Source organism: Aegilops tauschii, chromosome 5 (genome assembly GCF_002575655.3).
Source record: "Aegilops tauschii subsp. strangulata cultivar AL8/78 chromosome 5, Aet v6.0, whole genome shotgun sequence".
In the NCBI taxonomy this organism is placed as follows: Eukaryota; Viridiplantae; Streptophyta; class Magnoliopsida; order Poales; family Poaceae; genus Aegilops; species Aegilops tauschii.
The window spans coordinates 171,767,764-171,794,031 of NC_053039.3; the positions used below are offsets into that span (position 1 = coordinate 171,767,764).

The 26,268-nt window shown below is 44.9% G+C and overlaps 1 protein-coding gene across 4 annotated transcripts; it reads left to right on the plus strand.

Moving 5' to 3' along the window:
• The first annotated feature begins 911 nt into the window (after nucleotides 1-911).
• On the plus strand, nucleotides 912-25,788 carry LOC109764979 (zinc finger CCCH domain-containing protein 65). Of its 4 annotated transcripts, none has more exons than XM_020323775.4 (10): nucleotides 912-1,380; nucleotides 1,597-1,671; nucleotides 11,108-11,167; nucleotides 14,616-14,645; nucleotides 14,752-14,811; nucleotides 15,217-15,276; nucleotides 15,895-16,020; nucleotides 23,963-24,268; nucleotides 24,659-24,934; nucleotides 25,361-25,788. In XM_020323775.4, exons 1-10 carry the CDS (start codon nucleotides 1,000-1,002, stop codon nucleotides 25,514-25,516), a joined length of 1,530 nt encoding a protein of 509 aa, XP_020179364.1. In that variant the 5' UTR covers nucleotides 912-999; the 3' UTR covers nucleotides 25,517-25,788. The 4 variants fall into 4 exon arrangements, with proteins under 4 accessions (XP_020179364.1, XP_020179365.1, XP_020179366.1 ...); XM_020323776.4 differs by having other exon boundaries at nucleotides 14,619-14,645; XM_020323777.4 differs by lacking the exon at nucleotides 11,108-11,167 and having other exon boundaries at nucleotides 929-1,380.
• Nucleotides 25,789-26,268: the final 480 nt, after the last annotated feature.

Genomic DNA, 26,268 nt, shown 5'->3' on the forward strand with positions numbered 1-26,268 from the left:
GTCGCCGCAGCGTCGAGTATCGTCGGCGGTGGAAGGCTGCCGCGGGTCGCCGGCGTTGGAAGGCCGCGTGTGTGGGGCACTTGGGGTAAGGATAGGCGTGTCGGCGGGGTAGACGATGGTAGCGCGCGGCAACGACAGGCGGTCCGCGCGGGGCGCGTCGATGGGGGGGGGGGGCGTGCGGCGAGTGCGGCGAAGGGGGGCGGGCCGGCGGCGCGCGGCGACGGTGCGGGGCGTGGCAGGAGGTGGCGGCGCGCTGGAGTGGAGGTGGGATTGGGAGGTTGGATCGTGCGGGCAGCTGCTTATTTTCTTTTCTTTTTTCTTGCCCGTACCGGTTCGAGTTTGACATATTAGTAGGACTTCGGGTTGAATACAGAAAACCACATGGACCTTTGTGTAAAAACGTCGCGACGGTGAACCTGAGAGACTCAACCCGTGCTTTATTATATTATTATTAGGGAAAGATACAAAAATACAAAGGTGAACATGGTGCGCGCGCACCCACATGAATAGTAAATTCATAAAAAATACTAGAAAAAATAAAAAAATCTGAAATTTTGCGGTATGAAACTTAGTCGATCATTCTACTCACGTGTGAAGTTTCATGATGTATTGACACCCATGGTATTTTTAGTGAAGAAAATACAAATGTGACCATACTATTCATTAAACAATGTTTTTCAATATAGCTTCGATTAGCTTCGATTTTGTCATTTTTGCCCAGATTACCGTGATTTCTTCGTGAAACTTCATGTGCGAATATACCGGTTGATTGTGTATATTATAAAAATAAGTTCATATTTTTTTAATTTTTTCTAGCTTTTTTTTAAATTTACTATACATAAAGATGCGCGCACCCATCTTCACCAAATCCGCGTGCAGAAAGATATGGTTACTTAAAAAAATAGCAAGGATACCCTGGGTTTTCCTTTCTTCCCCTTCGTTGCTTCCCCCACCTGCTCTCGTCGCCGTCGCTGTCTTTCTCTCTCTCCAAGGAGGCCAATGGCTGACGCCAACGAGAAGGCCCCTCCAAAATCGAACCTCGAAGCAGACCTGATCGCTTCGATCTCCCCCTCCTCCACTTCCTCCGGTGCTCGGAATGCCGTGGCGATCGAGAGCCAGTTCGCAGACCTCGCAATCTCTGACGAGCTACCCAAGCCTTCGGGATGGGGCGATGATGCCGTCCTCGGTATCGCCGGAAGCGATGAGATAACCGGAGAGATCACTGGAGGAAAAGTGCAGCCGGTGGCGACAGCGGATTCGAGGCCTCGGTTTCCGCAGCGTCACGCGGAGCCGGATTGTACTTACTACTTGAAGTTCGGAACTTGCCGCTTCGGGATGAAGTGCAAGTTCAACCATCCGGCGCGAAAGAAGAAGAATAGGGTGGGTATTTTGCGGCTGGGGTCAGTATTAAGGTTCTCGTTATTATGCTCGTCTTTTTTTTTGTTTTTGCCTTTTGGGAGATTTTCGTGTGCTTTCGATCTGGTTTTTGTGATGTTGAAGGGGGTTTGGTGATTCGTGGATGGGTTAAAGGGAGGCATCCTTTTGTAGTTTTTCCTTATGTTGTTTTTGTGTGTGCATGCATGTGGTTGTATGCAGGTGAAAGCGAGTGGGAGTAGCAGCAGCGGGAGCAACGACATCAGTAATAAAGCTTTTCCGCCGGACGATGATCAGGTGATTTGGCCCTTTAAGCTTCTTCTGCATGTGTGTGGTTTTTTGGGGGTGTTTGGTTTGCATGTGTGTGGTTTTTTGGGGGTCTTTGGTTCAGGGACTTTTTAGTCCCCGAGACTAGAAAAAGTCCCTAAAAAGTCCCTAGGAACCAAACGGGAGGGACTTTTTCTACAGGGACTAGAAAAAGACCTAGGACTTCTGAACCAAACACCCCCTTTATATACATGCATGTCTGTCTTAATTTGGCACCCTTCTAAGGTTGTAGAAGCTTTATATACATGCATGTCTGTCTTAATTTGGCACCCTTCTAAGGTTGTAGAAGAGATTAGCTTTGAGACTGTCAGTGGTTGGCTGGAGCAAGGGATGCCTTCTCTAATGGATTATATTTTAGAACTTATTTTGGTTGACATCAATATTGTCGACGATTGAAGCAGCACAAAGTTTGTGGAGGAGCAACTCCACCTTGCTGCTACAATGTGTACAGCACAAGTGTTGAAGGAACAGCTTCAACGTGCTGCGCTAGATATCGCTCTAGAGGCGAATATAGGTTGATAGGGCAGCAAGAGTTCAGTCCAGAACTCCTAGGGCACAAGATCTACTCCAAGATCTTAGATAAGAACAAGAAGTTCTATTATAGGTAGGGGTACATAGTCTGCCTCCAAAGTAGAGGCGAGGACCTCTATTTATAGGGCTTTGGGAAGCCTTCACATACTTCTACTTATAGCTGGAATACTCTAGAAAACAGTAGATAGGATAGAAAAGAAAAGGAAAGAAATACTACACTAGAGTGGAAGCATCTAGAAGTAGCCAAACAGATCTGGCATGTGTTTTCTTTCTTCTCATCTAGTGTTCCTCATCATTCTCCCCTGGTTGTTTGGAACTCGCCCTCGAGTTATCTTCATAGAGCGCTTCTTCTGGATGGTAGAGAGTCAAGTCCGCAACATTGAAAGTGTTGGAGATACCCATGTCACTTGGAAGATCTATCACATAAGCATTATCATTTATCTTCCTCATGATAGAGAAGGGCCCATACCTTCGCTGCCTAAGTTTCCCTTTAACACCTAAAGGCAGCCTCTTTTTTCAGAGGTAGACCATCACCTTATCACCGACTTGGAATGATTTTGGCCTCTTTTTGCAATCAACAAGTTGTTTATATTTCTGATTTTGTGCTTCCAAAGCGCCGCGAATCTCTTCAAATAACTCGGTGTAATTATCAGCAAAGGACAATGCTGATTTTGAGTTTCCCCTTGATGGCAGCTTCACCAGGTCCACCACATGTGTTGGAACTTTAGTGTAGACAATGGAAAAAGGGCTCCTTCCTGTGGATCTATGCTTGGAGTTATTGTAGGAGAACTCTGCAAGAGATAAAGCCAAATCCCATTGCCCCTTTCTTTCTCCACAAATGCAACGGATCAGATTACCCAAAAACTTGTTCACCACTTCCGTTTGTCCATTTGTTTGTGGATGAGCAGTGCTAGAAAATTTCAATTCAGTGTTGAATTGCTTCCACAAAGTGAGCCAAAATGCAGCAAGAAACTTGCTATCACGGTCTGAGACAATGGACCTTGGAACTCCATGAAGTCTGACCACTTCTCGAAAGAATAGGTTTGCCACATGATGAGCATCCGTTGTCTTGCGGCATGGGATGAAATGAGCCATCTTAGAGAATCTATCCACGACCACAAATACAGCATCACTTCCTCGTCTTGTTCTTGGCAAGCCCAAGACGAAGTCCATAGAAATGTCCTCCCATGGAGCAACAGGAACAGGCAAAGGCATGTATAACCCTGTGTTCTGGACTTGGCCTTTGCAGGTCTGACATACGGGGCGCCGTTGAACGAACTTTCCAGCATCTCTCTTTAGTTGTGGCCAAAAGTAGCGAGCTTCCAGGTTAGCGATAGTCTTGTCCCGTCCAACATGGCCACTAAGATCACTTGAATGGAGCTCTCTAACCAGCTTGTCACGTAAAGAACTTCTTGGAATGCACAAACGATCATTTTTGAAGAGATATCCATCTTGCATCAAATAGTCATCACCTAATGGTTGGCCCCTTGCGTGCTTTACCCAAACATGGCCAAAGTCTTCGTCACCCTCATACAACTCCTTTATTTGACCCATGCCCGGAAGTTCAGCTTCAAAAGAAGTCAAGAGGCATGCACGACGACTCAAAGCATCGGCCACTCTGTTAGTTATTCCAGATTTATGCACGATGAGATAGTTAAACCTCTCAAGATATGCTGCCCATCTTGCTAGCATGCGGTCAACATGCTTTTGATTTCTAAAATGCTTCAAGGATTGATGGTCGCTATAAACAATGAACTCTTTAGGCAGCAAATAGACTTCCCAAGTTTTCAACGCTCTGAAAACGGCGTATAATTCTTGCTGATGGGTACTCCATTTCTGTCTAGCTTCACTTAACTTCTCACTAAAGAAAGCAATGGGCTTCCTTTCTTGAGATAGGACAGCTCCAATGCCTACTCCACTTGCATCACACTCCAACTCAAAAGTCTTGTTGAAATCAGGTAGTACCAAGACAGGAGCTTGTGATAGCTTTTGTTTAATCTCATTGAAGCTAGCTTCAGCTGCTTCTGCCCATTGGAACTTTCCTTTCTTCAAACACTCGGTAATTGGTGCCATGATAGTGCTGAAATTCTTAACAAATCGCCTATAGAAAGTTGCAAGGCCATGAAAGCTTCTTACCTCAGAAATGGTCTTAGGAGTTGGCCATTCTCGGATTGCTTCAACCTTAGAATCATCAACACGAATGCCGTCACATGTTATGACGAATCCTAGGAAAAGAAGTTGTGTTTGCAGGAAAACACATTTCTTCAAGTTGACGTAGAGCTCATTTTCCCTTAGTACTTCTAGCACCTTCCGAATGTGATCAAAGTGTTCATCCTCATCCTTGCTATAGATCAAGATGTCATCGAAATAGACCACAACAAAGTGGGATAAGAAGGGTCTAAGGACTTGATTCATTAAGTGCATAAAGGTACTTGGTGCATTTGAGAGTCCAAATGGCATGACTAGCCATTCAAACAACCCTTCCTTTGTCTTGAAGGCGGTCTTCCATTCATCCCCGGGTCTTATACGGATTTGATGATATCCACTTCTTAAATCTAGCTTTGTGAACACTCTTGCTCCACTAAGCTGATCCAACATATCATCCAGACGGGGAATAGGGAATCTATACCTTATGGTGATCTTGTTAACGGCTCTACTGTCCGTACACATGCGCCAAGATCCATCTTTCTTTGGCGCGAGTAGGGCTGGTACAGCACATGGGCTAATACTTTCTCGAATGTGCCCCTTTTGCAACAATTCCTCCACTTTCTCCTTCAATATACCATGCTCCTTTGGGCTCATTCGATAGTGTGGAAGATTAGGAAGACTTGCTCCCGGAATTAAGTCAATTCTATGTTGAATTCCTCTCATCGGTGGCAAGCCATGTGGCTCCTCAAGTATGTTCTGAAATTCTGCCAATAAACCACGTACCTTTGTTGGAATTTCAACAGTCAGGTGCTCTTCTCCCTTTACAACAAGTGCAGCACACAAATCTGCCTCCTTCAAGTCTTCCATAAACTCATGAGAGGTATGGGAGATAGTTAACATAGTTTTCCCCTCCTCCTTAGAGGTATTACCTTCGGGTTTGTTTGGTAAGATAATGATCCTTCTCTTGTTCCAAATGAAAGAGTAAGAATTTTCCTTGCCCTTGTGTGTAGTATCCACATCAAATTGCCAAGGCCTCCCAAGAAGAACATGGCTGGCATCCATGTCAACCACATCACACAACACATTTGAGCGATAATGCTTACCCAAAGAAAGTGGCAGGTTGCATTGTTTGGTGATCCTCATATTCACTCCTTTCTTGATCCATCCAATAGTGTAGGGATTTGGATGATCATGGGTTTCAAGCTTTAAATGGTCCACCAACTTCTGGGAGATAAGATTCTCGCAGCTGCAACTATCAATCACTAGTTTGCATACCTTGCCATTCACCGTGCATTTGCTCTCAAATATTTTCTTCCGTTGTGTGTCATCGAGTTGTGGTGTGGAACATAGGACACGCTGGATCACACATACCACCTCTTCACCTTCTTCTTGACAAACCTCTTGTCCGTCTACATCTTCAGATTCGTATTCTTCCTCATCGCTTTCACCATCATGGATAGTCGTGTTAACAAATTTCCTTAGTGGGCAGCCGCTGGATATGTGTCCCTCTTTACCACATTTATAGCACTTTGGGCCTTCATTTGCCTTACCCTTGCCTCTAGTTTGCTTCGGGATGGGCTGTTTTGTCTTTGGTGGAGTGGTCTTTTCTTCCACTCTATTAGGTTGGCTCCTAGATGAGCCTTCGGTATGAGGATATGGAGGATATGGAGCCTTAGTTGTCTTTCTCATCCTCACAAACCTCTCGGCCTTTAAGGCTAGAGCTTGTGCTTGATCAACGGACCAGATTTGTTGCATCATCAATCGATCTTGAATAGCATCATTGAGACCATTGATGTACCTTGCAACTTGTTGCTCTTCAGTTTCAGCAAGGTTGCACCTCACTTGTAGCCTTAGAAACTCCTCCGTGTAGTCTGAAACAGTCCTATTTCCTTGAGCACAATTTTGAAATTGGATAAATAGGATCTGGTCATAATCAGCGGGCAAAAATCTCCCTTTCAAGAGGCCTTTCATTTGTCGCCAAGTTCTAACACGAGGTTCTCCTCTGAGCCTGCGCTCCTCTTGAACGCGATGCCACCATGCACCGGCTCCTCCTTTCAGTTTGTATGCGACCAAAGGAACTCTACGATCTTCCGGAACCTCCATGACCTCAAAGAAAGTCTCCACTTCATATAACCAATCCAGGCACCCTTCAATGTCAACATTTCCATTAAAAGTTGGGATCTCAGCTTTCACCTTGTATGTATCTCTTGCATATGTAGGGTTGGGTACTCTCCGATATCCGTAGAGATCTGCTTCTTCAAGGGCATCATCATATTCTTCACCTTCAGAAGCTTCAACATAAATTGGCCTTCTTGAAGCACGTTGAATAGCACGTTGTTGTGGCGGTCTTGCTCCAAGATTACCTCTCCTTCTTTGTTGAACATCTTCTTCTTTAGATGAATCTCCTTCATTGGCAGCAGGGGGGGCACCCTTTCTTATCATCTCAACCAGCTGACCAAATCTCCGATTAAGATCTTCACGCAGCTCTTTGATTTGTTGTTCTGCAGCATCCATCCTCTTCTCCAATTGCTCCATTGCTTGCTGCAACTTACTCTCGAAGAGGACAGCAAGAACTAGTATGGGTCAACGAGGCTCTGATACCACCTGAAGCAGCACAAAGTTTGTGGAGGAGCAACTCCACCTTGCTGCTACAATGTGTACAACACAAGTGTTGAAGGAACAGCTTCAACGTGCTGCGCTAGATATCGCTCTAGAGGCGAATGTAGGTTGATAGGGCAGCAAGAGTTCAGTCCAGAACTCCTAGGGCACAAGATCTACTCCAAGATCTTAGATAAGAACAAGAAGTTCTATTATAGGTAGGGGTACATAGTCTGCCTCCAAAGTAGAGGCGAGGACCTCTATTTATAGGGCTTTGGGAAGCCTTCACATACTTCTACTTATAGCTGGAATACTCTAGAAAACAGTAGATAGGATAGAAAAGAAAAGGAAAGAAATACTACACTAGAGTGGAAGCATCTAGAAGTAGCCAAACAGATCTGGCATGTGTTTTCTTCTCATCTAGTGTTCCTCATCAACGATGTGGGTAAAGCAGATCAGATTGAGAAATAATAAGAATTACTTATGTCTTCACACTTGTTTGTGACATATATTGAGCGATTTGGAAGCACATAGAATTTGTAAGCTGTGAAATTGTAGTTACTAGATGATACCCCACACGAAGTTGCGGGAATTGTTTGCTATATATATTTTGAAATAAGTTGGAACATGAATATTTGATTATTTTATAGATGTATAAGATATTTATGGAATATAAAGAGCGGAGCGGATCTTTTCCCATGCATGGTAGCATGTTGAGGTTGCCACTTTCTCATGCATTGTTGCATGTTGAGGTGACATAGATGCATGTTGAGATAAATAGAAGTAGTGGGGATCACTCTCGTAGGTATATAGGATATAGGATTGGAGATCACATGTTAAGTTCCACACGTCGTGTCTACAATTATGTGGGTGTGTTTGGATGCTGCCCTAGCTAGCCCTGCCAACCGTGGGCGTGCCAAAAGTTTGGCGCAGAATTCTGCCGCCCGCAACTCGCCCGATAGTTGGTGGAAGCTAACGCGGCTAGGGCGAGCCAATTAATTGGCCCTCATCCAAACGCGTGCCCACGCCTGGTCAACGATCAACTTTTGGCTGGGCTGCTCTTGGCTCCAATCCAAACAGCCTCTATAAGCCTGTATCATATCGTTGCAGTTATAAACTAGATGCTCTCTAGATGTTTACCTATTAACTAAATGTTCATGTGGTTTAGTCGTATGCTTATTCCTTCAATGTTCATGGTGGATCTTACAGATATTTGCAATTAATTTACTCGTCTGATCCGCACCCATTACATTGTATTGTTTCGTTTGCAAGCACCTAAATAGGATATATCTTGTCTTCATACGAAACTGCACCTAGATTGTTCATTGCAGCCATTGTGTTCTGGTATCACATTTCAGTGTATTTTCTAGTGTAAATTGGTCACATTCCAATTCGGCTGTTTCTATAAGGTTGAAGTGAGTCTCTTCATAATTTGTTGCTTTTTTGGCAAATGCACAAACGAGACGTATTCAGCTGTTTGATGACCAGTCCTGTGGAAGTTTCAATTGCCCTATGGTTATATGATAGTTATAATTACATACGAGATAGGATGGTATTTGGATGTGATTTTCACGATGCACTTGCAGTGCACCTTAATTCTGCCCCCCCCCCCCCCCATTGGGGATACTATATGTTATTGAGATTGTATCCTTCTTGGTTGATACATGTAGTAAAAACTTCGTACAGTTTATAAGCACCCAAGCCACAAATCACTTGACAAAGTTCTTAGCCTGGATGAATGACTCTACTGGCTTATTAATGAAGGCTTTGGCCTTCAGTTCTTGCACATGATGCTTTTTGTTTCTAAAATTAAATAGATAGGCACATCATATTATGAATTCATGATATTCCTTTGAAAAATCTTGTGAAGTTCATTGTATTATCTTGAATTGTTAGGAGAGCCCTCTATAAAGATAGGCACATTGGAGTCATTATGATTATTGATTAATCAAGAGTGAGTTAGATGTCATGTCATCATCCATATGTTTTAAGGATTACAAACATTTCTGTGCTGGATTTCCCAAACTGACAGATATGGGCCAACGCATGTGACCACCAATTGATGCCTTCAACCAACAAAAGATAACCAACACAATGAACTCACACAATGTTGTGCCTTGCTAAGCATGTATTGGGGAATTTGCAAAATCTTGACCACGAATCATAGTAATAGTCAAGAGACCCTGCCAACGCGGTATTAAAATAAAACGATTCTGCGGCCTACATCAATCCCACGTCTAAGGACTAAAATAGTCTAGACGTGAGGGGGAGTGTTGAAATATATTGCCCGCCTCCCTCCATCAGTTCGGACTTTTGGATGAGTTGGCTGGAGCATGAATTCAATAGGAACAACACATGTTACATCTCACTATATATAAGGGGAAATTAAGGCTTTGTAACGTTACATGGTGTGCCCCAAACCAATGAGGGGTCGTTGCCATGCATCTGATATTCACCATACCATATAATGATATTATAACTACATAAAGTGTTTTTACTGTATGAACTATACAGTTTACAACTATATACAATTGTCGCAGTGGTAAAGCTGCTGCCTTGTGACCATGAGGTCACGAGTTCAAGTCCTGGAAACAGCCTCTTGCAGAAATGTAGGGAAAGGCTGCGTACAATAGACCCAAAGTGGTCGGACCCTTCCCCGGACCCTGCGCAAGCGGGAGCTACATGCACCGGGCTGCCCTTTATACAACTATAAACAATTGTCATTTAGCTTGGTATATTTTCCCTTTTTTCTCAGTATGTATAGTTTGCTTAGGGATGGGCATTTTCCAACCAAAAACCGAGACTGAACTGAACCATTCTAACCGAACTGTGCGTTAAATCGTGTTTCAGTGTTTCGGTTTGGTTTAAAACCTGGCCACTGCTTGGTGTTCGGTTGTTTGTTGGTTTCCAGTGCAGAGAAACCGTAAACGCCGAATTACCTGTACTACATGTGACCGCTTCATCCCTCGGGGGTAGCAAGCCCCATACAACATACGCCCAGCCGTCAGTCATATGATTACTTCATACGAGGTGAATCGTCCCAGTTGGCACATACACAATCTGGGTTGGCAGTTTCCACTTTCCACAAAACGTAGTAGCTACCAGACGGCGCTGTCTCCAGCCCTAGGAGGCGAGGCAATCAAACAGTCATCCTCCGGCCAACTGGCGCACACCGGTGAATTCTCATTGGTCACCATTAGTTTCACGATGGTTACAACTCCGACTAGCCGCCCGCACAATATTAAAAGAAGTACCCCTGCTGCTTGAAGCTTGCAAGTAGGTAACACCACAATGAGTCCATGACTAACTCTACCTAACACCGCAATGTAATCTAAGTCGATGGCTAGTGTACTCCTCCAGAAAATACATCTTGATTCATGCAAGCACTAGACTACTAGTGCATAGAAATTGAAAGTAATTAACATATGGCTTACATTGCGCTTAATTAATTCAGTTCTATGTACAGTATAATGGTTATCAAATGAAAGCTTCTCAGTTTCGGTAGTATATCTTGATTTAGCGGCATCAGAATATTGATCAATAAATATTCTCATTTTTTTTATCAGTATATAAATTTTATGCTAAAGTTGGGAGCTATGTTACAGAGTAAATGACAATTGGCTATGAGGCTGCTCATGGCATGCTGCATCTATTGATGGTGCACATGGACTTCGGTTTCTCGGTTAACCGAACAAAGCGAACCGACAAATTTTGGATTATAAGATTTGGTTTCCATTTTTGTTAGGATTTTTTTGGTTGTCATTTTACACAAACCGAAATTAAAAAAATCCGGATAAACTGAACTTAAGTAACCACATAAACTGAATGTGCACCGTCAGCTTATCCACCTTTTCTGCTTTAATTGCTGATTGCATGCAGATGATCTAATTAAATTACTCTAGAAAATATGGTAGGTCTTAGAAGCTTGAAATGATCACGTTGTAGGTTGAGTTTATAAGGTTTGAATGATTACGTATGATCGTTTCTGTGGATATTTCAAACAATTGATGTTGAAGCATATTAGTGTGTTCAACTGTCAATTTCCATATGGACGTTTTTTCTTTTCCATTTATGATTCTTTGGGTACTCTTCGATTTGTGTTTCAGTTTCTTGTCGAACTTTGCTGTAGACTCCTAAAGAAGAATATGAAGATCTTGTTCCAAATATTTCAGCTGAAGTCGATTTGTTGGTGAGTCTTATTTACTTTTTTTTCTAGAAGTCATTGTGAACTGTCTATTGTTTTGAAGGATTGAAGACTATTTGAAATAAAAAAATGATTGGTCAACTACAATTCCACACTATCGCTGTCCTATGTGGTTTACTTTTCTGACCAATCCTGTTGTATTCCAAAAGGAAAATAATGAGTTTGACTAGCTTGAAGCTCTTAAGAGTTATATATATTTAGCCATGTACCCCCTTGTATTTTCCCTGTTCTCTATGGGATTTTCTGCATATTGTATTGCACCTGTACATGTATATATACTGGCCTATGGCCACTTGGAAATACAAGTTGCATATTTCCTAACATGGTATCAGAGCCTTGTTTCTTTTTTCTCGCACACGCAACTTGTGCTCTCTGGATCCAATCTCATCTCGCTTCACTGCTGCCTTCTCTCGCCGGCCGTCCCTGTCTTCTCCACCCACGTGCCTCTTACTGAGCTGCTGCTCCTCCTTCCACCTCGTTGCTGGTCATCTCATGACTGTGCTGCGTCTGCAGGTCAACGCCCTGCATACCCCACGCAGGTGGCCCGCTGCATACCTGCTGCAGTCCGTGTGCTTCTGCTTCCATCCTGCTGCCACTGCTGAATATCCCACGCAGGTGGCATGCTGCCCCACTGGCCCGCTGCTCCACCCATCAGCCGCCGGCTGGCAGCTCTGCCCCGCAGGCCTGCCCCAACGGCGATCCAATCTCCCCACCCGCGCGTTGATCCATCCCTGCGAAGCAGCCCGCTGCTTGATCTGGCTGCTCGTTTGCATGTTGACCCGCACGCCCGTCCGCACATGGCCGTTCGCTCACTGCCTGATTAGGTCGGTCGGCTCGTGACAGGCTGCCCGCCTCCTGGCCTTCCTTCGATCTCATTCAAGCGATGAGCAGCTGCCACTCCTGTGTTGGTCAGATGATTTGGCTGATTTGGTAAAAAAAATGTCTAGGTTGTCGAGCACGATTTGTCTCCCTTGTTGCCAGCTCATTTTTGACGGTGTTCCTTACACTGATCCTGTCTCTCGCCCCTACGGCGTCTCTCGGTGCTTGGTGCTTGTCCGCATGTGGTGCTGTTCCCTTTGAAGTATTCCGCAGGCTGTGTTGGTCGCTCTTCAGCGACTCGTCTTGCGACCTCCGCACATGGGGATTGTCGCTCTACACCGACTCCTCTCGCGACTTTCACCAGCGGTGTTGGTGCATACCGCTCCAGCGACTACGCTTTGCACCCGTGCCATCCCTTGACAGTTGGTGCTTGTATGGATGCAACCTTGTCTTCTCCACCGGCTTCTGCAAACAATACTAGTCATGTTACATTGCCTCATCTAGTGGCTTTCACAGGTCACCACGACCGCTCCTCTTTCGGTGTTGCTGCGTTGACTTCTTCATATGTGTCCTTCATTGAGCAGGAGATTGTGCGACTTCGCGACTTGCTGATTACCTATGACTCTCCATTGCCGGGTGCATCTACGTCGACCTCTTCAACCGAGCCCCTGACTGAGCAGGAGATTACGCGACTTCAATGCCTGCTTGCTGCATCTTCCGGTTCTTCGTCGTCAGGTTTCGCTGGTTCTGCTACTGACCCTTTTGGCCTTCTGGCCTTCTATACAGGCAGGCACATCTCCGTGGATTCTTGATACTGGAGTATCTTTTCATATGACTCATGATTCATCCACTATGTCCTCTATTGGACCTCTTGATTCTCTTGTTCATGTTCTTACTGCTGATGGTACCTCCCTCCGAGGCAGGCATTCTTAGCACTTCGTCTTTTCATGTTCCTGATGTTGCTCATATTCCTCGACTTGCCATGCAGCTTCTTTCTGGTGGTCAGATTGTTGACTCTGGTTGTCGGGTCATTCTCGACTTTGACTCATGTTCTATTCTGTACTGTCACACCGGTGCTCTCCTTGGTGCTGGCCCTCAGCATCCTTGACTGGCTTCACCATCCATCCACTGCCACCGCCGCCAGTCTCTCCTTGGTGCTGATCACTTGTGTGGCTCTCGTCTCTCAGCCTTAGTTCGACATGGTCTTCTCGGATCAGTCTCCGGCTATGCGTCTTTAGACTGTCAGGGTTGCCGGCTTGGTAAACAGGTCCACGTGTTGTGGATGCGTCTACTGATGCGCCATCTAGTTTTGATGTGCCATCTTCCTCCTCTCAGCCTACTTCTGGCATGCGTCCTCGTCCGCTTCCGCCTGTTGATCACCTTGGTTTTTCAAGCGCTGGTGCTGCTGTTTTTGAGCCTACCTCTTATCTGATGCTGTTGTTCATCTCGAATGGCAGCTTGCGACGGCCGAGGAGCTTGCTGCTCTTGAGCGCACCGACACGTGGGATCTTGCTTCTCTTCCTCCCCGTGTGCTGTCCCATTACTTGTAAGTGGGTTTACAAGGTTAAGATTTGCTCCGGTGGTCCCCTTGAGTGTTACAAAGCTCATCTTATGGCTTGTGGCTTTCAGCAGGAGCATGGTCATGATTACCATGAGACTTTTGCTCCTGTGGCCCATATGACCATTGTTCGCACACTTCTTGCTGTGGCCTCTGTTCACACTGGTCTGTGTCTCAGCTTGATGTTAAGAATGCCTTTCTTAATGGTGAGCTGCGTGAGGAGGTTTACATGCAGCCACCACCTTGGTAAACGTCATGGTTTGCCGTCTTTGTTGCTCTCTCTATGGCCTTAAGCAAGCCCCTCGTGCCTGGTTTGTTCGTTTTGCCTCTATAATGACTGCAGCTGGTTTTTCAGCGAGTGCTCATGATCCTGCATTGTTTGTCCACCTTTTTCTGCTCATGACGGACCCTTCTTCGATATGTTAATGACATGATCATCACTGGCGATGACCGTGAGTATATTTCCTAACAGAAGCAACTGCAAAGGTGTGCTTCCACAATATGTGGGCATTGGAAAGGAAAGGATGCTACCATTCCTAATTGTGCCAATTTGAGAAAGAACTAATAATAATCCTTAACTTCTCAAGGAACCCTTCATGAGTGGTTGTGAATGATTGACTTGTTTGATCCTTTTGATCATTGTTCCCTAGGATCATGAATCGAACAGCTTGAATTATCAAGTTTGGGGTTATTTATTTCATGAACAGTGCATAAGTTTTTTTTTTCTTTTGCTCTATTTCACAGAGTTGTAGAATCCCAACATATATAATTTATGTAGGGCTTTGTTGACAAGGAGAATACATCTAACTTAAGAAACCTTAACAGGACATCACATGAGGGCAGCAATCAGCATTGGCTTTCAGCATTCTATGTAGTGTATAAGATGTCTTATCTCTCTCTGTTGGGTAGATTTAGTAGGAACATCATTAGCACTGTACATGTAGTTGACAAGTGAATCAGCAAGCACAGTTATCTGAAGTATTTGGGGTTTGAAAGTATGTCTGCCTTTATTATTTCTTACTTCTATTTTTCTTGTTACATGTAATTGATGCGAAGAAGGGAAGAATGGAGGCAATGCAATTTAAGGTTGATACGTGCATCTATCTTGGATATTATTATGCACACTAATGCTTGAGTTTGCTTAATAAATGTAATGGAAGGAATTGAAAACCCTCATCCATTTTCTTGGCAGATTGCTGATGAGACTGAAAAAGGATTCTATTTGAAGAAGTTTAAAGAGACAGAACAAAAGGTTTACAAGTTTTTGCATTATAAGTTGGCGCCCTGCAGTACTGGCTTGATAGTCCCACTTCAGAGGCCATAATCCTTTTTTTAACATGTATCTTTAGTGTTGTATATTGCTGTCATTTATCTTAGACATTTCTCCATCTTATACATTTATCCGAGGTCTCGGTTTACCCATGTATGGTTTACCCATGTATGTTAGTTCATGAGTTCGTGCTACTGAACTAACGTAGTTATCAAGAGTTTACACTAATAACCTGATAAAATAAATTCATGCTTGCACAAAATTTTCTCTCCGTTCATGATATAAAACTATATACTGATAACCTTTGATGATCTATCTAGTTTTGAAGCCTTTGGTTTATATTTTGATCATTTTGTCTTCTGTTTCTAACCTGTTGAGATTCTGAAGGTTGCTAAAGAGAAAAGAAAGGAAACTGTTTCAGAAGGTAGTGCTCAGGAGGAATGTAAGGTTTGTTTCTGATCCTTCAGCCAGTTTGTTGATCATGAATATTTTCTCCGATGGTTAGGTTTAATTGAATTCGAATGATATCCACATTGAGTAGAGAAATCCAATCTGTTGGAATTCAATCACCCAACTCCTCCACTTCCTGAGATATGGTTCCACAGAACCACTACTAGCAGTGAAGCTTAGCTGAATCACTCAGCCCCCGTCTCTGCTGGAGCTGAATCACCCAGCTCCTCTGTTGTTTCTCACAACATGCACAAGTACACAGGCTGTTTCGGTGACTTGCTGCCTCACAGAGCCAAAGCCCTCTTATTGATGCACTACAAGCTTTCCTTACAAAGATGGCATACATGCCTATTTATAGGCTACATGAACCTACCTTAACCAATACAGCTCAGAAGTAGCTAGCATTGGTACAATCTGGATAGCAGTTGGACCTTTGCGCTTGTTAAAGAATAGCTGTTTTGATCTATCTGGAATTTGTAGGTAGGAGTGTGAGCCCAGTGATTCCACTAACCCACATCTTGTTTGGGAGTTAGGCTACCCAAATACGAATATATTGTGCATATTTGTGGTTTGGATGAACCCCTCAGATCATTTTTTAAACTTAAATTAACGCAGTATTACTCAACGCCTGGAGGATGCAAATTTGGGGAATCTTGCAGATACCTACATTACGAAGGGAAAGAAAGGAAAACAGAAGTTGCAAAGGTTGAGCTGAATTTTCTAGGTCTTCCACTTCGTCCAGTAAGTTACATTCATTTCTTCAACTTGTATCCCTGGGTCCGTTTGACTCACATTTTGTTGTTTTGGTGAGTTTTTTTTAATGTTTTCATGCTCTAGAGATACTTTTGATCTTAGGGGATGTGCATATCACTGACTTAAAGCAGTTTAGTATACATCCATATCAAAACTGATGTTCAAGTTCAACAAATGTTGGAAGGTACGGATATGACAGAAGTTTCCCTTTGGTAAATGGTGTACTAAGTGGACAAGGGACAAAAACATCCACATATAACTTCTCTTTTTTGTTTCCCCTGTATCAGTTTGCCTTTTGGGGTTGAAACTTTAAAGAATACTGCAGGCAGAAGTTTCCCTTTGATAAATGGTGTACTAAATGGAAAAGGGACGAAAGCTAATCCACATAGAACTTCTCTTTTTTGTTTCACCCATATCACTTTGCTTTTGGGTTTGAAACTTTTAAAGAATACTACAGGCAGAAGTTTCCCTTTGATAAATGGTGTACTAAATGAACAAGGGACAAAAGCTAATCCATATAGAACTTCTCTTTTTTTGTTTCACTTGTATCAATTTGCTTTCGGGGTTAAAACTATAAAGGATACTACAAAAATAAAGAACTTTCATTAATTAAGCAAGAAAAGAAAGGTTGGGCTATCTCTGACATGCAGGTCGGATCGCAGCCCTGCAAAAACCCTGTACTCGACACTAAGCCCAAACTGAGCAAGCTCATGGGCAGCCCTATTACAAACCTTGTTCATCTTAGATTCTTTGTAGTCTGTAGGTTGTGGACGATAAGTTTGATATCCTCGATCACCCCACCCGCCATCGATCTGTTTCTTTCCTTAACACAGCAAGTACCATCAAAGCATCACTCTCAAGGTGGAAGGGCTTATCAAGGTATGCCATCACCATCCTCAATCCTTCCAGGCACACAATTGCCTCAGAGGGCGCTGTGCTGTCACATATGACCAGGCTGAATAGATACTGGCCGCCTCTTCTCGGGCTACTGCCCCCTATGATGTAGGGCAATACCCTAATCAATGTAATTTGTCCCGATGTTCATGAATTGGAGGTGGATTCGAGGAAGAACGCGAAGAACACAAAGAACATGAGGGGAATCACGAAGGGAGACACAAATCAACACATATAGATGCAATAAAAGATACACAAAGATAGATCCATGATCTAAATCATCCAAAGAGTGATATGGAACAAGATAGTTCTTCCCCAAGTCCTAGAACAAGGAGGTCTTGATGATTCTATGATGGGAATCCTTCTCCACATGTGGAGGTCTTGAATCCACTAGGGATCTTCTCCATTGGAGGCCTTGAGCTCCAATGGAGTCTTCTCTCTCTCTCTCTCAAGAGGAGTCCCACGGGGGGTGATACATGAGCTAAGCTCTAGTGTAGTTCTAATCTTAGCTAACCCTAGAAATGAGGAGGTGGAGGTTTATTTATAGTACAAGCCACGAGTGGTTAGGTGGGAAGGAGATACATGGGCCTCAGGCCCGACCGTGCGAGCAGGCAGGTGCCGGATGTCCGGCCTCACATGAGGCGCCGGATGTCCGGTCATGCGGGCGTCAACCTTCGGGTGCCCTCTCGTCGGAAATCCGGCAGGGGGGCGGATGTCCGGCCTGTCAATGTAGCTCCGGATGTCCGGCCGCTGATGCAGTTCAGTCGCCTGTTGGCGCCGCTCCTTGTCTGCATAGGCGCCGGATGTCCGGCCGTTGTAGCTTTAGCAGCACCGTCTTTTTCCGTCTTCGCTTCCATGCTTCCCTCGCAGATGGTGTAGTCGTTCGTTGGCGCTTGCACTCCTCGTCATCCGTGAAGCTCATGCACACGAGAGGAGTGTCAAGTAGTATGTGAAGTAGATGTTGCATGTGTCACTTGCCAAACGGCCTCTTGACATGGTGGTGTCCGCAGGATGCTCCGCATCACCCTAGGTATCAGTCCTCGCATCAGCAAGGTAACCAGCGTTGGCATTAAGCTTAATCCGTCCATTCTCTGGTCTTCCCCACATGGTCACTGCAGTAGAAGCTTTGGGTTGCCCATGCCAACTGAGGTTGAGCTGTGTCACCTGTTTCCCTTTACATCTGCCTTGATCCGGTTCAGCATTTAGGTTTTGGAGGGACTGGAGATAATTTTGCAGGAAGAGAACAGAACTTCCAATACCGCTCTTCCCTGTGTCAAAAACAATATCATTCCTAAGATGCCATGATTGCCACCAGAGTAACATAAGCTTCATCTCATCTCCTCATTCGCACCATCCAGAACCATAAGGACCCGGCCCCTCTCCCACTGTATCTAAGACTCTTCTCTGGTGGCAGCGTCCAGACACCCTGCATAGCAACGGTGAGCTTTCGCCTTCGTTCACGTCATTACCGCATCTTCAGGTTCCATTCCACATATACCACAGGTTGGAAGGCCATCCATCTTACGCTTCCATCGTCGTTGCTGGACATCCAGGGATCCATAGCAAGCTTCCAGGCAAAAACTCCCAACTTTGGGGGGCACCTTTGGTTTCCAGCTCCATCAGGCTTTAGTGCTGGTCCCAAGTTGAGAGTCTCTGGATTATAAATTGACCGGCAGCTTATAGGCGCTATGAACAGAGAATATGCCATTCTTTTCAGGATGCCATGCAATAAAATCTTCACCACATAGTACAACAACAACAAAGCCTTTAGTCCCAAACAAGTTTGGGTAGGCTAAATAAATAAAAAATCTTCACCACATAGTAAAAATAAAAAATAAAAAATCTTCACCACATATTAAAAAAAATCTTCGCCAACAAAAAGGGGAGCCAAATCTGAAGTACGTCAGTAGCGTCTTGGGGGGTGAAAGATGGATCTAATAAGGTTTTCATCCCATTGTTTCATGGCGAGGTCTATCATATTTTTAATCCATCACATCCTTGAGCGAGAAGATCTGTCATAGATTTTGGGTTCCCCCCTTGAAATCCAATTATTGCGGCAAATTCTAATGTTACCTCCCTTGTTGATACTCCAAATAGCTCATGCTTAAGGACCTCCAGACCATGAGTGATCCCTTGCCAGCAAGTTGAGTAATTTTGTTAAGCACCACATCAAGCAGGTTGCAAGGTAGTAGCTATAACTCGCCAGGCTTGCCTTGCAAATTGCAATCAGTGCTTAGTTGAACAACTGCAGATCTCTATAGCCTATTCCACCTGTTAGAAGAATAGCAACTTGGTATTGTCAGGAGGCAAAAGCCATCATATATACATGTACAGGGGGAGGCCAAAGACCAAAAGGGCACCATAAATATAACTCCTGTTAGAAGAATAGCAACTTGGTATTGTCAGGAGGCAAAAGCCATCATATATACATGTACAGGGGGAGGCCAAAAGGGCACCATGAATATAACTCTACCCCCCCCCCCCCCCCCCCCCTCAAACTTATGGTGGATCCACAACACTGAGTTTGGAGAGGTAAAACCCATGTTGCGCTTAGTCTGGGCCTTCGTGAAGAAGTCCGCTAGCTGTAACTCGAAGGTACACACTGAAGAGCAATAACATGGTCGTGCACACCAACGCGCACAAATAAAGCATCAACACCAATATGCTTGGTAAGCTCATGCTTCACGGGGTCCCATGCAATACTGATACTACCTGTATTGTCTGACAAGAGTGTAGTAGGTGTAGTAACAGTAACACCAAAATCCTCAAGTAACCAGCATAACCAAGTCATCTCTGCCGTGAGAAGAGCCATAGCTTGCAACTCAGCCTCTGCACTGGAACGGGAAACCGTAGTCTGTTCCTTCGTCTTCCAGGCAATGAGAGAACCACCAAGAAAGACATAGTAAGCAGAAAGTGAATGGCGATCTGAAGGATCACTAGCCCAGGTGGCATCTGAATAGGCCTGTAGCTGTAATGAGGAAAGAAGAGACGGTGAGAGATCGTGGACGAAGATATCATAGAACACGAAGAAGGTGACTATAGTGAACTGAAGTGGGAGAAGAAACAAACTGACCAAGGATATGGACAGGATAGGAACTATCCGGACGAGTGACAACGAGACAGACAAGACTCCCGACAAGATGAAGATAACGAGTCGGATCAGACAAGGGCTGACCATCGGAAGCATGATGGTGAACATTAAGCTCCATAGGAGTCTCAACAGTGCGCTCATCACTAAGAGCCGCACAAGCAAGAAGATCCTGGATATACTTTTCTTGGGAAATAAAAAAGCCATTAGAAGTGGAGGAAATCTCAATCCCAAGAAAGTAACATACTTTTCTTGGAAAATAAAAAAGCCATTAGAAGTGGAGGAAATCTCAATCCCAAGAAAGTAACGAAGAGGACCAAGATCAGTCATAGAAAACTGCTCGCTGAGACAGGCCTTGACAGAGACAATGTACTCAAAGATCATCGCCAGTGATAATCATGTCATCAACATATAGAAGAAGAGTGCGACCACGAGCAGAAAGGTGGACAAACAACGTTGTATCATGAGCACCGGGGAAAAACCAGCTGCAGTGACCACTGAGGCAAAATGCTCAAACCAAGCGCGGGGGCTTGCTTAAGGCCATAGAGAGAGCGATGAAGACGGCAAACCATGCCATCAGGAACTGAATACCGAGGTGGTGGCTGCATATAAACTTCGTCACGCAACTCGCCATTAAGAAAGGCATTCTTAACATCAAGCTGAGACACAGACCAGTGGCGAAGAGAGGCCACGACGAGAAGTGTGCGAATAGTGGTCATATGGGCCACAGGAGCAAAAGTCTCATCGTAATCACGACCATGCTCCTGCTGAAAGCCACGAGCCACAAGACGAGCTTTATAACGCTCAAGAGAACCATCAAAGCGAGTCTTAATCTTATAGACCCACTTACAAGTGATGGGACGAACATGGGGAGGAGGAGAAACCAGATCCCACGTGCCGGTGCGCTCAAGTGGAGCAATGTGCTTTGCCATCGCAAACTGCCATTGAGGATGAACAACATCTTGATAAGAAGTCGGCTCAACAATGGCCGAAAGACCATAGCGAGAAGGAGAATATCAGTCAGAGGCGGGCAAGGCCGAGAACGAAGACCATAAGTTAGCTGAGAGGAGGAAGACGACACACCAGAAGTAGATGGCGCATCAGTGGACATATTCACAACATGTGGACGACGAGTGTAATGGAAAGGGAAAGAGGGAAGAGGAGCAATCGCCGGAGGTGATGGTGGAGACAGGGAAGTCATCGGTGACGAAGGTGAAGACGAGGAAAGCATCGGTGATGAAGGTGGAGATTCATGCGGCAAGGAAGAAGAAACTGTGGGAGAGGACAACCAGATCTGCGACAGCGGGAGGAAGGGTAGAAATATGGTGCACAGAGGGAGGTGTATCGGGAAATGTGAGAAAAGATATGTCCTCCATAGAAAAGGTCAAGGAGGATGGACGCGGGTAGAAAGGACAAGACTCATCAAAAGCCACATCTCGGGAAATACGCATCCGATGACCGACAGGATCCCAACACCGATAACCCTTATGCTCATCGCTATATTCTAGAAAGACACTCAACATACTGAGCGGTCAGTTTGGTGCGTTCATGTGGGGCAAGAACATAGCAAACACAACCAAACAAACGAAGTGCCGAATAATCAGGAGAATGGTTAGAAAGACGCTCGAAAGGAATACCACTCTGCAGAGCAGCAGCTAGCTGCATTTTGACGAGATATGTGGAAGTGGAAATAGCCTCAGCCCAAAAGTGAGGCGGAAGAGAGGCAGCGATCGTCCTCGCACACGTCGTCTCAAGGTGACAATGCTTGTTACTGCTGAAAAGAGCTAGCAGATGCAACAACAGGGGTCGCACGACTGTCGAGGTGGCATCAAAGGGAAGACGAAGCCAATCAAGCTCCTAGAGACCATCATGGCGTTAGGGGCCAGCACCAAGCAGAGCGCCTGTGCGACGATCCTAAACAGAACATGAATTAGAGTCGAGATTGACCCTACAACTAAAGTCAACAATCAGACTACCTGAAAAGAGCGGTATGCCATGTCGAGGAACATGGGCAACAAAGGGAATATGAAAGGAAGATGTGCTAAGAGTGCCTTGACTAGCGATAGGGAGGTGAGTACCATCAGCAGTAAGAACATGAACAGGAGATTCGACAGGTCGAACGGAGGTCAAAGTGGAAGAATCATAAGTCATATGGAAAGATGCTCCAGTATAGAAAATCCATGGGGATGTATCTGAATGAGGAGAAGGTGGTCTCTCAGTGCCAGAAAAGTCAGTCACAGAATGCGTGCAGATCCTGTCGGAGCAGAATCCAAGCTTCAAGCAGGCAGTGGAGTTGTGCAATCTCATGCGTAGACATCGACACAGCTGAAGAAGTTGAGGTAGAAACACTCGCTGGCGAAGAGCGGACGCCACTACCCGTGGAAGCCGCGTGAAGAGTCAACGGAGAGCAGCAACTCGGCGTCGAGCGACATGTGAAAGCCATCAGGGGAGTCGACGTAGAGCGACCACCACCAGGTACGGCCGCCTCCATAGGAGTCAATATAGAACGGCCATCATCACGTGTGGAAGCCATCAAACGAGTCGATGTAGGGCGGCCATAACCACGTGCAAAAGCCACTAGAGGAGTCGACTAGAGTGGCCATAACCACGGGCGGAAGCCGCGAGAGGAGTCGACGAAGAATAGTCACAACCGCGGGCATAAGCCGCGAGAGGAGTCGACGTAGAGGCGCTGCCGAACGCGGAAGCCATGAGAGCATCGGCAGAAGTCGCCTCAGGGGACGACGACACAGACGTACGAGCACCAAGCACCGAGGAAAGGCACATGTGTGAGACTGGGTCAGTGTAGGGAACACCGAAAACACCGTAGAAAATCACTGGAGAGCGGGTGAGAGACACCATGGCAGATGCTTGTTTTTTTAGGGCAAAAGCACAACAATCAAGCTTGGGGTCAACAGCCGAACAGAAGCCAGAAGTTGACCAATCAGCCGAATAGCATGGCAGCCCACCAGAACCCCAATCAAAGTATATAGATAGATTCATGCGGGCGCAGCAGCTACCAATCCACACGGATACACACGTATACAGCCGTGAGAATAGGTCAGCAGCCGAACGAGCTGAACAGGAGTTGAGCCAGAGTCACAGAAACTGAACCGAGCCGAGCTGGTTCGAAGCAGATCAACTGCACGTATTCGATCTGATGAGGACAAGGCGCACACCGCTACAGCAGAGGACGCCCGCGTCGATGTGGGGCCGGCGGCGGATGTGCTCACAGATGGAACTGAGCCAAAGGCCTGGCGGCGGGCACCCTCCGGTGAGCAAGTCACGGAGATGCACAGGTGGCGGCCGTCAGTCGTGGCCGGAGATGCATAGGCGGCCAGGAGGACGGAGATGAACCGGTGGCCGGCACGGCGAGCAGAAGGCTGGCAACTGTCAGACGCGGGCGGAGAAGGCCGGAGATTCACATGCAGCCGGTGGTCGGACGCAGCCGGGAGGTCAACGATGTACAGGCAGCCGGCGGAAGACGCCGGGGATTGATCTAGAAATCAAGAGAAGATCGAAAAAAAATCGATCTGAATAGCACGAGTTGCAACGTGCGGTGGAGACTCTAAACCTGGACCTGATACCATGTTAGAAGAATAGCAACTTGGTATTGTCAGGAGGCAAAAGCCAACATATATACTTGTACAGGGGGAGGCCAAAGGCCAAAGGCCACCATAAATATAACTCTAACACCACCATGCAACTTCGATCTAGCAATTCTGTCCCAGGCCATCAAGTGGGTTCTCCTCTCATCGACCTCACCACCTCACCGAAAATTCCGGATAATCTGTGTGAGCTCCTCACATATCTCAGAATTTCATGTTGATCTGGTGCCAAAACCAAAATGCTTGCATGGTTGAACCTACTGTAGATACGTTAAAGTTATACCAACACCGCTGTTTCTTAAATTGGATATTTCATGCAAATGTGGTGTTTATGATCTTGCAGGGAGGAAAAGAGTGTCCGTACTATATGCGCATTGGGAGCTGCAAATTTGCCACCAACTGCAGATTTCACCATCCGGATCCTACTAATGTGGTTTCAAGAGATCCAGTGTTGGAGCATGAGAATGGCGATATTCCACAACAAAATGTTCAAGCATCTTCTCAGCTGAATGTTCCAGTATGGTCTGCTGACCAAAGGGCATTGAATGAGCACTGTGCTCCTTTTTTAGCTCCAGCATCCTCATACAGTGCGGGAATGATTCCACCTCGGGGAATGTATCCATCTCCAGAATGGAGTGGGTACCATCAGGTAAATATGTTTATATTCATTGGAAAATGTTCCTTCCACTCAAGTGGTTTCTATGTAGTCTCTTTTTTGAAAGGATAGTGGTAGGGTGGCCCCTACATGTTGCCATGTAAATCTCAACAGGTGATATTGGGGACTGTTGCAGGTTGCTTTTCGCTTGAGTTTAGAAAACGTAACATTTAGCAGACTTACAGACCTTTGTATCGGACTATCGGTACTGTTCGTGACATTAAAAATCTTCTTTCACGCTGGCACCGTGTCGTACATCATCTTACTGTATTGTGAGAACTGATGAATTAAAAAAAATTACCATGTCCAATTTGCCAAATCTATATGTTTAATGTTGAGACCTTATCTTAATGTATCTAGTTAATGTTCAATTGTTTTTTTCAGGTTCCATTAGGTCCATACTACCCTCCTGGAATCTCTTTTCATCATTTTCCAGCTCCTCCTGTGAATCATCCTATGTACAGGGGAGCAGATGTACCGGGACATCAAGAACTGCCCTCCGATGAATACCCAGAGAGACCTGGCCAACCTGAATGTCAACATTTTGTTAAAAGTGGGTTTTGTAAATTCAAGGCCAAGTGCAAGTATCACCATCCAAGGTCACTTGTGCCTCCACCAACAGCCGGAGCTCTTAGTCCTCTTGGCTTGCCACTCAGATCTGTAAGTTGTTTGGTTTGTTCTTTTTGTTTTATTAAGTTGTGTTAGACAATACAATGCAAGGTGCTTGTAAAAATAAACCAGTTTTTGCTTAAGCACTAGACTAGTGCTTGTTCCTATAGAGGTTAATTAAGCATCTGTGCTATACAAACAAGGACCGGTGCCTAAGAAAAACCTGGTTTGTTTTCACAAGCACTGTTCTAAACACCTTGCATGGTACATGGCCTTGTTATGTTTAGATAAAGGTGAGAAATCTGTGATATTTCGATGTAGTTTCGGAAGGACAGAAAATATGATTTTGACATTCAGTGGAGCATGTTAATTCTGAATTTCATAGTTATAACTTATTTTTGCCTTTTTGGGCAACATTGTTATATTAATTTTGTAGGTTTGTATTTGTTTCGTCTGATCTGGCCTCTGGATTTGCAGGATCAGCCCGTGTGCACATACTATGAACGTTATGGAGTCTGCAAGTTTGGACCAGCTTGCATGTACAATCACCCTTTTAATTTTGGTCATCCTGTATCCGCAGCAGGGCCACCTCTCTCTGCTCAATACCTCACTTCAGGAAACTACACGGTCTAGCAAGCAGGGCCGATTTTTCTCTGTGGTCGCCATGATGCTTGGAATAACACTTCCACTTGTAAAATAGCGCAGCTGAAAGTTGCAGGGTTTTCATGTTGACGATAGAGATCTGGTTTGCAAGTCAGCAACGAAGTTGCATGAAGTTGGGTGCATAGCCGCTGGGATTCGTAGAAACTAAACACGTTTCGATACATGACACTGCTGCCCCTTTATATTGTAGAGCACTTGACGGTTCGTACACAATTGTTGCGTCACTCAAGCCCACTTTTTCATCTCAACTGTTCTGCGTTTACAATTTTATATTACTAGTTAGCGTGCATGTATTCCTAATCAATTTAAAAAGTAAATGTTTAAACAAAGTAAGCAAAAACTACTCTAGCGATGCACTATAGTTTGTAATAGTAATATTACAAAATCAACAGATAATAATAATGTACTAATAATAAACTAACGATTTTCATTTACACATGAATGATGAATTTATTTGTTGTATTGAGTGGAGGAGATTCCTTGTTGGGGAGGAGTCACTTACATATTGAAGCTTTTGTCGGACACTGCTGCATTTTATTTTATTTTTGACGAAAAGGCTGGCAGCGCAGCTTTTCATTGATATTGGGGGTTAAGAGTACAAGGGATCTACAGAAGCTTGGAAGCATCGTCATTAGATTACAGGCACCAGAAACGTACAAAAGTTGGTTAGGGTACTTCAAAACCACCGCTTTTGTTAAAAATCACAAAAAACCATCAACTCT

Excerpts from the sequence above, each read along its gene's own strand:
- LOC109764979 (XM_020323775.4), top strand. The coding sequence starts at position 1,000 with ATGGCTGACGCCAACGAGAAGGCCCCTCCAAAATCGAACCTCGAAGCA. Across the intron at positions 15,277-15,894 it reads GTGCTCAGGAGGAATGTAAG|TATTACTCAACGCCTGGAGG; the intron begins GTTTGTTTCTGA and ends AAATTAACGCAG. Across the intron at positions 16,021-23,962 it reads TAGGTCTTCCACTTCGTCCA|GGAGGAAAAGAGTGTCCGTA; the intron begins GTAAGTTACATT and ends ATGATCTTGCAG.